This window comes from Rhamphochromis sp. 'chilingali', assembly GCF_963969265.1.
Source record: "Rhamphochromis sp. 'chilingali' genome assembly, chromosome: 9".
In the NCBI taxonomy this organism is placed as follows: Eukaryota; Metazoa; Chordata; class Actinopteri; order Cichliformes; family Cichlidae; genus Rhamphochromis; species Rhamphochromis sp. 'chilingali'.
In genome coordinates this window covers 24,202,986-24,215,452 of record NC_137936.1, presented here as the reverse complement: position 1 = coordinate 24,215,452, position 12,467 = coordinate 24,202,986, and the positions used below count along the sequence as shown (strand labels likewise).

At 40.2% G+C, this 12,467-nt stretch overlaps 1 protein-coding gene across 1 annotated transcript in view; it reads left to right on the top strand.

Moving 5' to 3' along the window:
* Window positions 1-517: 517 nt before the first annotated feature.
* sema3fa (sema domain, immunoglobulin domain (Ig), short basic domain, secreted, (semaphorin) 3Fa) overlaps window positions 518-12,467 on the top strand; it is a 48,856-nt gene continuing 36,906 nt past the window's right edge. The window contains exons 1-2 of the mRNA XM_080890469.1: window positions 518-936; window positions 2,324-2,477. Coding sequence (XP_080746595.1) covers window positions 541-936; window positions 2,324-2,477 — 550 coding nt within the window. The 5' untranslated portion in view covers window positions 518-540. The remainder of the gene's footprint in view (window positions 937-2,323; window positions 2,478-12,467) is intronic.

Here is a 12,467-nt window from a genome sequence, read left to right as displayed (position 1 = left end):
TATGTGTTTATTATTATGAAATCAAGTCTTGTGGTGTTGAATTAGAATTATTAAGCTAGTGTGAGAGCTTCAAAGGAACTTTTGTTTTTGTTTTGATCTACCACAAACTTTAACTTAATTTGCCTTGTTGTCACACAGATAAATGCTTACAGATATGAAAACACTGAGTGAACATGAATAAAAACTCAGCATTATTCATGATCTACTATTAACACTTAAAATTCCAGAAGATTCTGAATATATGGAAAATGTGATATGTTTATTACAGGCAGTGGGAATGCAGATGTTCCCTGATGCAAGTCATTAAAGGTAAAAACTGATTCTTCTGTGAGGCTTACTTATAGTTAGTGGTTGTGACAGTTGTAGCAGAGGGTGCGCGACAACTCTTCTATGCAATGTGGAAAGTAACATGAAAACTCACTAACTTGCAGGCGTCATGCTTTCTTTTGAGTAAGTTTACCTTTGTAGCCACCTGGAGTGTATGAAGGTGCAGAGCAGAGACGTTTTCTCTTCAATTTTGAGCAGGGACGACGCACACGGATGCTAAAGGTAGGTTCCCTCCCCCATGGGTGTGTCCACAGCCGGGAGACCTCAGCTTATCCACCTGCAAAAGCCGCTTCCCAGCACTACACACTTGAGCGTCGCTGCGCACGGTTGAAGATCCTCCCTTCTACGCACCAGGAACAATTCTTTCTTGGTCACCTTCTTGACTGGAAAATACAGATTCTGTTAATGCGATTTAGAGATCACTTCAAGTTAAGGCGGCCGCTTCAAGTTGATTTAAACCCAAGCTTTATTTGGCTCTGGGATAATCGTGTGGGATCTGCGGCGGATACACTGATACTCCTGCCTGCGGACAGAGGAGCTCAAACAATCTGTGGATGGTTTTCAGTGCTGACCAGCTATATCATAATATCCTCTGGACGTCACCATACGGTAGGTCATAATCTAAGTGCTTTTCAGCTACATGACAAGTTAAATTAAGTATTTATTTTCTGACAGATGCGCTCTTAAATCAATAGGAAGCCACATTTAATGGAATCGAGTAATAAGAATGTCTCCGTGTGTGCAAGATAGAATCTGTAATAAATAGAAGATGTATTTGAAATGTCTGTAAAATAATTTTTCCTTGAATATTAGAAATTTTCGTGTTTAGCACAAGCTTGCGCATATTTATATTTTGGTGTGGCTCTCCGGCGCGTGTGGGAGGTCGTTTTTAATGAGCGATACTCTGAAATACTGTTTTGAAATATTGCAACAGCCAAGAGCAGCGTGTGTTTAATCACCAGTGCGAGTTTCTTTTAAAGACCTTAAAAGTTCTGACTTCGTGTGATGTCGTACCTTCAGAGGAAACGTATGTGCAGTTTTCAGCGGATTCTTTTTGACCGCTTAAAATCCCCGTTAACATTATAAATGACACGTGGTTCATGTTCGTGTCCTCATAACTCAAAAGCCAAGTCAGGCTTTATTTTGGTTAACGGTCGGCTTTGGAGTTCTGCCTTCGGGGCTTAATGTGGAACTTGATCTTAAACCCTGACTGACAGTTTGACCTCATGCTCGGATCCGCGTTTACAACATCTGTGGCATGCGCAGACAATTACGGCAAAACACCTTCGCCAAAATTGTTTTTTATTGTTTCCAAATCTGGCGCTTCAGATGGCATTTCTCGTGACTTTTTGCGCTGGCGTTACGCGCATTTGTGCCGCCTGATCCACACGCGGATACCTCTTCAGATTCTTTTATGAGGACATTATCTTCAGCTCTCTTTGTGGCGGATAACAGCATGTTGATGCGCTTTGTGATTTAGTCTGTGAGCACTGCCGGTGCGCGCCAGGCGTGAGGGGGCAGCTCCGTGTACAACGGGTGAAACGAAGCTCTCGCTATAAACTAACAGTTACTGTTTTAAACTCTTAAACGTTTATTTATACACACGTTTCATTGCACTGTTTCGAAAAGTAAAGATCTGCAGAGAGTGGCTAGGGGCGGGCAGCGGTATTTTCAGCTGGAAGGAGATTCCAGCCCATTCCCTGCTTAATAAAATGAAACGATCAAGTTGCGATTCCACCATATGATAGGCAACCAATTTAAAAAGGAAAAAAAAACTACACTAATTCATATCCAATTTTTTGCCATGTATCTCACTCATTGCTTGCTGTTCTGTGTGGTCTGACTTTAATGAAGGCAAAAGTAGCTGCATAATGTACCATTGATTGCAAGGAAACAACCAAATTACTTTAGTAACTACGAGTTGGTTACTGTACGAGTTTTGTGAATTGAAAGGGCTTTGCTCATTGTTTGATGGTCATCCCTGTCTGTCCCTCAGCTCCTGGATTCTCCTTTGTCCCTGTTAACAAACAGAGGAACAATGTTGTGGGACAAACTGTGCTGGTTGCTGGCCCTACTAGCTTTATCATCTGGGGGGCTGCCCCCTCCCAGCGAGCCCCTGTCTGCTCCCAGAATTTTCCTGTCCTTCAAAGGTAAGATATTGAAAATAATGCAGTGTCTGTGACCTAGTTGGTGTAGTTCTGTGTTTCTCTTCAGACATGCAGATTTGATTGCCACTTCGGTCAGCACTCTTTGATTTCGTGGGTTAACTGCTGGCACCGACTGAATTCAGGTCTTGGCAAGCCTGCCGTTTGTCCCTTCAGTGGTTAACACTGAGTTTGATTGTGTGATTGTGTGAGAGAGGCTTGATGAGCGGGATGAGGAGATGCGCTGCTGATTGTCCTGACTATTCAGGGTAAGAGAATATGTCTTCATCCAATCGCCTGGATGCAGTTTGTTCCCTAAACAGGCCTTTTTTGTGACCTCGGCTCTCTTCTGAAATCAAGTCAGATTTAACACTTGGCTGAGCACAAACTCAGGGTACACATCCAGCATGTTATGAATGTTAGCCAGTGCCATATGAGACCCTGTGTGTGTTGATCTGTCCCGTTAAAAGGCCTCAGTGGCAGTGTGTCGAGTGCTTTGTCATTCCATTGTTGGAATAGTCATTGCATCCATAACTGTTCTTGACATGTTATAGTACTTGTCCCTAAAAACACTTTAATAATTCTCAGATGAGGTCAGATCCTGGTCGTTTTATGAGATTACTGCACTTCAAATCTCATCTTTGTATTAGAAATTTGCCTAAATGTGATCATCTAGGAATGCTGAAGGTAAAAAGCAAGTGGGGGGGGGGATTTCATTTTTCTGAAAATGAAATCACAGATATCTCAGACGGTAACTTATGTTACATGTCAAGTGTTTTTACAGCACTGGTGTTTGCTTCAATTTCAATTGTGTTACTTGATATTGCAATCTTTATGCTAAGCTGATTTTAAAAAGCTCCAGGGGCTTTTCCGATTCTCCGGTTTTTCTCCTCAGATATTTTGTTTATCTGTTTGTTTTTCTTCATCCCTCGAATCCCATCTACTTCTCTTTGTCTTTAATCAAGCTGGATTTCACACACTAATGGTCGCACATTTACTTGGTAGAAAAGAGTTCATTTATTTTCTACTTCTTTTAATGAGTTCCTTTTTGTTTTTAATTAGTTTTCGAGGTTACTTTATGCCTCACAGGGCAACTTCAGATAACTGAAGACTAGAAATGCACCTAAGCTCTGCATTCCCTAATTGTATTGGTTTTGCACAGTACCGCTGGGAATACTTGTGTAATGTGCTTTTATTAATGTTTTTTTTAACTCGTCAGTGTATCACACTAGCGCTACCATGCAAATATGTTCACTTTAAATATTCTCCGTATGATAACATCCAGCTGTTTTAACAAGCATCTCAATTTTGGAGTTAAAATAAAACACAGAGATACTAATTTATGCTGCCAAGTGTTCCCAGCTGTTGTTTTTGTACTACAATGCTGAATTTGCTCATTATGACCCAGCTTCACATATTTATCCATAAAGGTTAGACAGTATCGCTTTCTACTGATTATTTGCATTTTGTGAAGCTGGAAGAGAAGATTTTGCTGCGTTTGGCTAAAATCCAAGTTTGTTACAAAAAAACTCCACAATTTGTCTTTGCCTTTCAAATGTTTGCTCCCTATCAAAGCAAAAGACTGTGGGTCATACACATAGCTACACACAGTTGTGCATAATAAATATTACAATAAAATACACATACAACTTTAGTACTGCGTTTTATCCATTTATTTACTTTCCTTCAAACCCATTCTACATGCACTTCCACATATAGTTTATTAACGATGAGATTTAACTGTGTTTAACTGTGTTTTATATTGTTGATTCTCTTGGGACTGCAAAGAAAAAAAGTCCTGCACTATTATTGCTCGACTCTGGGCTTTTTTACTCGGCCTTCTAATTTTTAATTTTGTTTTTTTGTGTTGTTTTGTTTTCTTAACTGTATGGATTGGTTCATAATTTCAGTTTTGCTCTCTCTGTCACATAAAATAAGCAAAGGTTTGCCTTGTAAACCACAACTATGAACCTAAGCCGATAAGTCTGACTAAAGCAGCTACTGAGTATGTTAGGGCAGGCTGAGTTATTAACTGTGATAAGGGCCAAGTGTGCAAACAGAGGCTAAGACCAAAGGAATGTCCATTCAAAGCAGAACATCAACCCAGACTTCAAAAGAGCTGACAAACACATGCAGACACACACATAGCATGCATCACTCTGTCAAGCAGCACATAAAGTCCCCCTGGATCCTTTACTCTCCTTGTAGCTGTAAAAAATGTGAAGTTTTAATACTCCCATCTAAACTCCCATCTACAACAAAAGTCACATTTATGCAGTTATGTACATGCACTCTTTGTCATAAAGACTGAGCAAGAATGGGTTAGATCAGCTGCTGAGAACTCCTATATTTACTTTTAAACAAGGCCTATAATCACGTGCTATTTTAGTGTGCATGGCTCTGAGAGGTTGTGACCCTGCAAACAGAAGCCAGTCACACCCGAGGTTAACTGCCCTCAAACTGTGGGAGAATGGCACCATATTAACAAGTAATAGCTTGTTAGGCTAATCCTCAGGCACATTTGAAAGTATTTAACTTTGTTTTTCTTCAGCCTCTGAACACCTGGGTGCAAGGTTACTTCTGAGAAGAAAGCAGCAGAGAAACAAAGACGAAGCCAGGCCGTCCTGTAATTGGACTAACTCTCGGGGACAGTCCTAATGTGGCTTCAGTCTTTGTACTCTCCCTCCCAAACAGACTTTTTGTCCCATCTAATGAGTCGATGATTGTCACGCCTGAACAAAGACTTCACTATCTGCTCATCTCTCCCAGCAGTTTTCAGAGTGAAGATCAGAAATACTGGCATGTCCCTCATGTCTTTAATCTATGGATAATTGGAATTTTGTTGCTTGTTCTATTTCTGACTACACAAATGGAGTCCTTTCACTGACTCTTGTGACTATAGGTACATTTATATGGTACATGTCAAGAGAAATTTGTCCTACATACTACATGCATCTTTTTGACTCCTGTGTTTCAAGTAAGCATTTTAATAATAACCCTTGCTTCACCGTGAGATAACACATCATTTTCAACAGATTATCAAAGGGACACTAATGAAACCCTTTTCCCCTTGCACCTCTTCCAACCTGCTTGCTTCTTATGTAGTTTTGACACCGGAGACAGAGTTAAGAGCCTCAGCCAAACCTGCCTGCAATCAAGTCTTAGCAATCAATGAGCTGCTGAAAGCTTATCCACAGCTAACCTGCATGCTTGCACATGATCCTTGGCTGCTCAGGCTGGATATTAAGCCTGGGAATATGTTTTTGCCTGATTCATTTCAGTAGATGTTAAAAAAAAACACGTGCAACCTTCTTAAATTGTCTTATTCGGTCTCCTTCAATCAAAGGCAAAGAGGTTGCACCAAACCATCATGTTATACTAGCAAATCACCGGGGAGATGGCAAATGCATTCAGCCAGCGAGTTTATAATTCTAAATCTTCTTTCTGTTCAGTTACAAAACTAATGCCTTTAATTAGTTTTCTCATCAGACCACATTGCACATTACATTGGATGTTATTGTATTACATGCAGCATCAACGGAGATGTTAAACATAATTGATCACACAGAGAAGCGTACAGTGTACATTACCACAATACAATCATTAATTTAGCATTGAATAAATAAAGATTATCCCTGATAGTGAGGGGTGCTTATGTTATTGCTTTTCCTAGTGATGAATTATTTTGTGTGTGGAGCTATGTGACTCACCTAAAGGTGGAGGGAGCTGAGAGTGTTGCTCTAAAGGGATAATTCAATTGATCTGAATGTGAAAGTTTTGCACAGAATCTTTAGTTCAGTGTGCTGCTCCAGGGTGACTCACCTGGTTTGTTGTTTCACTCTTTCAGATAGTTTTAAGTATTCACATCCTTTCCATTTCTTCATTATTTTTATTTGAAGCAAACTGGAGTTAGAAAAGTTTTACATTTTCCTTCTACATTTTTTTTCACCCAATATCACGAATAAGTAAAAATTTAGAATTAAATCATTTGTATTTTTAAAGATAAGTAAGAATATTAGGCAAAATTGAAATTGCGAAACATTTTTGTCAAACAACTGATGTTTGTTTTTAAGACAGCTTGTAGTAGAAGAAGAAGAAGTAGTTTTTGGCAAACATATACACGTTTTGTCCCAACTAAAGTTCACATTTACACTGCTCTAACCGTATACAGCATTGTCAAATTCAAACCTTGTGTGCGACTCTGCCTTCCGGCTGTGCATGTTTGCTTCTTTCCCAGCACAACGTCACTGGTACCTGAGGTTAACACATTTAGCACAACCCTTCACTTCCCCAGCCGACATGAAAGCAAATTCTGTGTGAAGATGTAGGTTGGAGGGTTCAGGGCTTTTTTTAATATATATATATATAAATGTCCCAAATTCATATTACTATTTAATTAGCTGAACTATTTCAATATACTCCACTCACTGTATGCATCCATGCAAGACTGCACCTGTTGGCAGTTTGTAGGTTTTTCCTAGTATCTTCATTACAGAATGTAATGGTATCAAAAACGTTTCCAGAATGTAATATGTGCTGACTGTGGCACGCAAGCCCTCAGCAATTATTACTACACTTTGCTACTTTCTCTCAAGAGACGATGTTTGTGGAGGAGGGGAGGGATGTGCATCCCAGCAACCTCTGCTCTGCAGGATACATTCTGTCAAACTATGATTATTCAGGAGAGAAAAACAGAAGGCGACAGCTCCGGTGCTAAATATAGTGTCCTTCCTGTCTGTTTCTTTCTCTTTTTATCTTCCTCTCCTCCTCTGCCTCGTCATCCTCCTCCTCTGCCTTTACTCTACACTCACACCCTCTCTCTACTTGCCTGTTGATGAGACTGGCAGTGTGAGCAGCGGGAGGAGATCACCCCATGTGCAACCCACAGCAGGAGCATGTCGTTTTAGCACGTGCAAAACGCAAAAAAAGGGGCAGCTGTTTTGCCCAGACTTTACTTAAGAAGAAGCTACAACGGTGAGCTAGCAAGTGAATGTGTAAGTGGGGAGTGGGTGGACATCTGAAGGCTAAAGAAGGTTTCACGTACCAGCTCAACTAACATGCAGTAAGTGCTGAAGCTTGAAAGGAAATTATATGTGTGCATTATGTAGCCCTTTTATAGTAATTTTCACTCTGTAAATTACTGGCTCCCCACTCTTTAATGATGCCACAGAGACTAATACACACACACATCATTGCTCTCAATGAAAGGCACCACATTGAAAACATTTTCCCTCAATTTAAATACTTTTTCTGAGCTGGCATGCAGAACCCCCTGTCCCCCTGTGGTGATAAAAATGCTCAACATTCAAATGAAACTGTAATCACCCTGCTATTTATGATTCCTACTTTTAGGCATTTTAATCATAGTTTTAATTATTTGTAGAGGGGAGGAGCAGATATGATCATCTAGCTCCATCAGGATAAGCTTTTAGAGCAGATGCGACTAAAAATGAACATGCAGGGCACCCGGACTGTATCTTTATGTCATTTCAGAGTTGAAACTTTTTGAGTTACCGACATGAGTTTTGCTATAGGTGCAGACAATGCCCTCCCTAACTATAAATTCACATATTTTAACCTCAATTTGGGTCTAACTATTTTCACTCCCTATGTCTGGGTTTGAGCTTTATGACGATGAAAATTTGTGCTTTGATAAATGTATGTTTTTGTGTGCATGTGCAAAGTTTTCTCTGGTGACTCACAAAGTACACGTTAGACTATATTATAGTTAGAACTACATTGTAGGAGAGAGGCCTCGAGTTTAGGATTTTTCTTAACACTGTTGGCATTTTCATTGTTTTCTTTTAAAAAGAATCGCTTTGTTTGACCAATAAAAACAATGAAGTTTTATGACAGCCTTATGAAAGGTTTCTACATATAATATGAACATGCATATATTATATTAGATAGAACGGTTAGTGTCTGTGTGCCGCAGCTGATTGGTGCAAAATTGATACCATGATGAATTCAAGTTGCCCAAATTTTAGTCATTCCACTGGACAATATTGACCTTGACTCATTTAAATTGCAAAACTGGTATCATCATACTATGAATCATAATCATTAGCTTTGGCACAATATCACTTTTGTACACATTCAACCTTTAAGCTTTGTGTTTGGGATGCTCCACGGCTGTTCGGCATGCAGGGGATGCATTAACAGCTGTTACAGTTTCGTGAGTTGTGTAAAGGGGGCAACACTCAGCAGGGACAGAAAGACAGTCACACTATGATGGATGCACCTCCATGTGAAGGATGTGTAGGGGAGTGATAGAAAGTCTGAACATGTGTACATCCTGGTGTTTGTGTTTCAGGTCCCTGCTGCACTCTCTTTCTTTCTTTCGTTCTTTCTTTCTTTCTTTCTTTCTTTCTTTCTTGCTTTCTTTCTTTCTTTCTTTCTTTCTTTCTTTCTTTCTTTTTTAATCAAAAAGTGGCAGACAAGATAAAAATAGATGTCAGACATATGCTTTTTTACTCCTTCATGTTAGAGAGACATATTGAAGAAAATTAGTTATTGTAGTCTTTGTAAGGGATAGTTCAATAATAAGCCGGTAATTTTTGAGGTGTGATTTTAATCCTTATTAAAGGCAGATTATTTAGCAGGCTGTGATGAACCTCACCACCCGCAGAACAGGCGGGACGGCGAGGGAGCGGAAGAGTGCTTAAAGATGGAGTTACAGAGGATGCTGCGGTTTTCTTAAGATTCAGAGTGACAGGGAGGAATGGGAGAGTCTTCTAATATTCATTTTAAGTCCATGCGGTTATGTCTGCATTGTTTGTTTGTGTGTGCATGTGTGTGTGTGTGCATATGTGTGTGTGGGTGCTCATATGCTTGCAGAGCTTCCTCTGTAAAGAGCTGCTATCTATGACACTGCTTTGGTTTGGTTGCCATAGCAGCATCTACCTGTCACTCCTCACAAACTGAATCGGGTTCAAATGATTCTCTCTACAGAGATGAGGTGGGATGCAATCACAGCTTTGTGCTTATTTCCCCAGATGTTTGCTGTCTCGTCTACTCTCAGGCAACCCTGAGGTAAAGCAGCAGCATCCAGTCTTCAAGGCTCAGTTAAGACAAATGAGACAATACATTTGTTAAAACAATAGACTTTGATGAGGTTGTGGTGTGATCTTCTGAAAAAATAGAGGATTGGGCAACGAATAAATTAAGGATTTAGTTCTGTGCAGAGGCTCCACCGGGACTAGACTTGCTCTCCAGATGTGACTGAGGTGTGGGAGTCTTCACGGGTTCACAACTCAGACTGAAATTAAGGAGACAGGGGGTCAAGGGCACCTTTCTACTTGTTTATCTTAGACAGCTATCATTCATTTTTATTTGTCTGTCAGTGTTTGGATCTAGTTACCGCAGTGCCAGTGACCTCATTCCTATGGTGCCCATTTTGAAAATATTAGATGGTATACTTTTCAGGGTACATACATTACTGTCTTATATGGCTTTAAATGTATGTGTCTGTGTTACTAAATATAAACTACCTTGAATAGCAACGTAATGTTGCTTTATTTTTACTTTGGAAGGCTTTCAAACATTTAATATCCATCCATTCATTTTCTCTCGCTTATCCAATTCAGGGTTGTGGTGGGGGTGGAGCCTATTCCAGCTGTCACAAAGCAAGGGGCGGGGTACAGCTTGGATAGGTCAACAGTCTGCTGCAGGGCTAACTGAGAAAGACAAGCATTCACTTTCACATTCACACCTAATTCAGAATCACAAATTAACCTAGCATGCATGTGTTTGGGCTGTGGGAGGTTGATAGAGTGTCCAGAGGGAACCCAAACAGGCCCTGGGACAAAATGCAAACTCCACACAGAAAGACCTGAGTGACCATAGATCTGCTGAATAGCTTTTTCCAGTACAAATAATACATAAATTAAGCCTTTCAGATGTGAGTGAAATTTCCCCAAACTTATTATCATGTGAATTAGAAATTAGCAACTTTAATGTATCCCAAGCAAAAATACTAAACTTTTGCTAAAAGAAGCGTTCCAAGTGCAAGGATTTGTTGTTGTTTTAGCTTTTATCAATAGTATCGGTTATGGCTGAAACAGTAATATTTATAATCAGAACATATTTTCTCCAAAATCACTATCCAATGTTTTGTTTGAGACATGTACATTTATCTGCATAGTACATTCTGCAGGCAACATTTATAATCGGCTTGATTAGTCAAGCAACACTTCCCACTGTACTGCTTGTCTAGTGTTCAAACCATTGCATCTTACAGAAAGGATTGATCTCGTTGGATTAGAACACATACAATCTTGGAGTCTTCATCCTTTTGGGGGGCTTTTCCTGTCAGCCTGGTCCTATCTGCAATAACAGGTCTGTTTGAGAGTGACTTTGCATTAGAAGCGATGATGTGTAGAAAAGTTATCAGTGGTATCATGTGTCTAAGAGGATTTTCTGCAGCTGCATCACTCTACTATTATCTGAATCTGACTTGAACTGTGATAGGCTCAGTTCCCGTGATATGTTCAACTTTAATGAAATCCAGTTAAAAAAGAAAAACTTTAAAACTTCATTTAAAGTACATAACAGATATCAGTATGCATAGCACAGAACTGTAGTCGCATACACAAGATAGTGACAAATAAAAGTTGAAAAATCAAAACGTATAAAGCACATAATAATGACTGTAAATGCTATAAAAGCCTTTTGAACTTGCCTTGTTCCAACTCAGATATCTAGGAGGACATACAGAAAGACAGAGAATGCCAGATAAGGGTTGAGAGAGAAATGAGGATTGTCGGGAAGACAGGCTGAGAGGAGGAAAAGGTGAAGGGAGCAACAGAGCTGATTCAGAGAAGGCTCTAAGAGTGCTAATGGACTACAGGGCATCAGTGTCAGGTTTGCTATCTCAGCCCGAGCAGAGTGGATAAATGGAAGGATTTGAGAATGAAAAGGAGGAGAGGAGCGTGGGTGCGCAAAAGGCATACTCGGGTCGAATTTTGCGTCTGCTTCCCATTAGTTGTATATGAGTGTTGGATAAGATGGTTTACTTCAGCTTGTGCCTTCATGGACAGCCTCCACAGGTCAGTCCTGTGCCAATGGCCTGGCTGTAACCTTGTGCTGCGAAGCCTAATGTTGGAATCCATAAAAACTGCTGTGTGTTTATTCACATGCACATATTGTCATACAGATTGGCTTAGGAGTGCTCTAAGAAATTTGGACTAAAGCCCCAAGTGTGTCACACATGTCTTCACCAGCAACACAAAATGTTTTGAAAGCAAAGTACAAACTTGTACAAATATTTCACAACCATTACACATTGCCAAGTTGGTTTTATGGGAAATGCTTGCTTTCCTAAGTGATGGGCCAAAGCTGACTTTAGGCAGAAAGCCGAATAACATCAAATACCTGTAATCGTATGATTTTTTTTTCTTTTGCAGGTGTGGGAGATGTAGTCTGTTAAAGTCTCTGAGTATACACACTGGATAACTACCAAGTAGCTGTCTATGTGATTGTGGCAGAAATGAGGCCTATGGTTGAGTCTGACCATGAGTCTGTGGGAGGCTGCAGCAGTCTCACTATTGGATTAAAAAAGGAGGAGGAGAACATTCCTCCTCCTCCTGCCTCCTGTCAGAGTTGTATTTCATCATTTAGTTACTAACCTCTCCCTTCATATGCTCTACATACATTCTCTCTGCATGATGCATAACTGGTGAAAACCGAGCCTCTGTCAGATGCTAACATCATTACCAAACCCACCTTCAAAGTTTGAGATGTAAATGCTCAGTAAATAGCAAAGCTTTCCTTGTCAGATTGATTTCGCTTGAATCGGATTTGTATTTCCTACGTTCCATTAGCTGCTTTGGCTTCAGGCAAGGAATGACCGAGTTTCAAGGTCAGAGCTTTGAGTGAGATCACGCTTGTGTGGCCGAGAACCCCCCTGAACCCATTTAGTCCTGGACGAGCAACAGAGAGGAACTGGGCACAATAGGAAGGGCAGAATGGGGTAGAACATGAGTTTTCCAAGCTGTG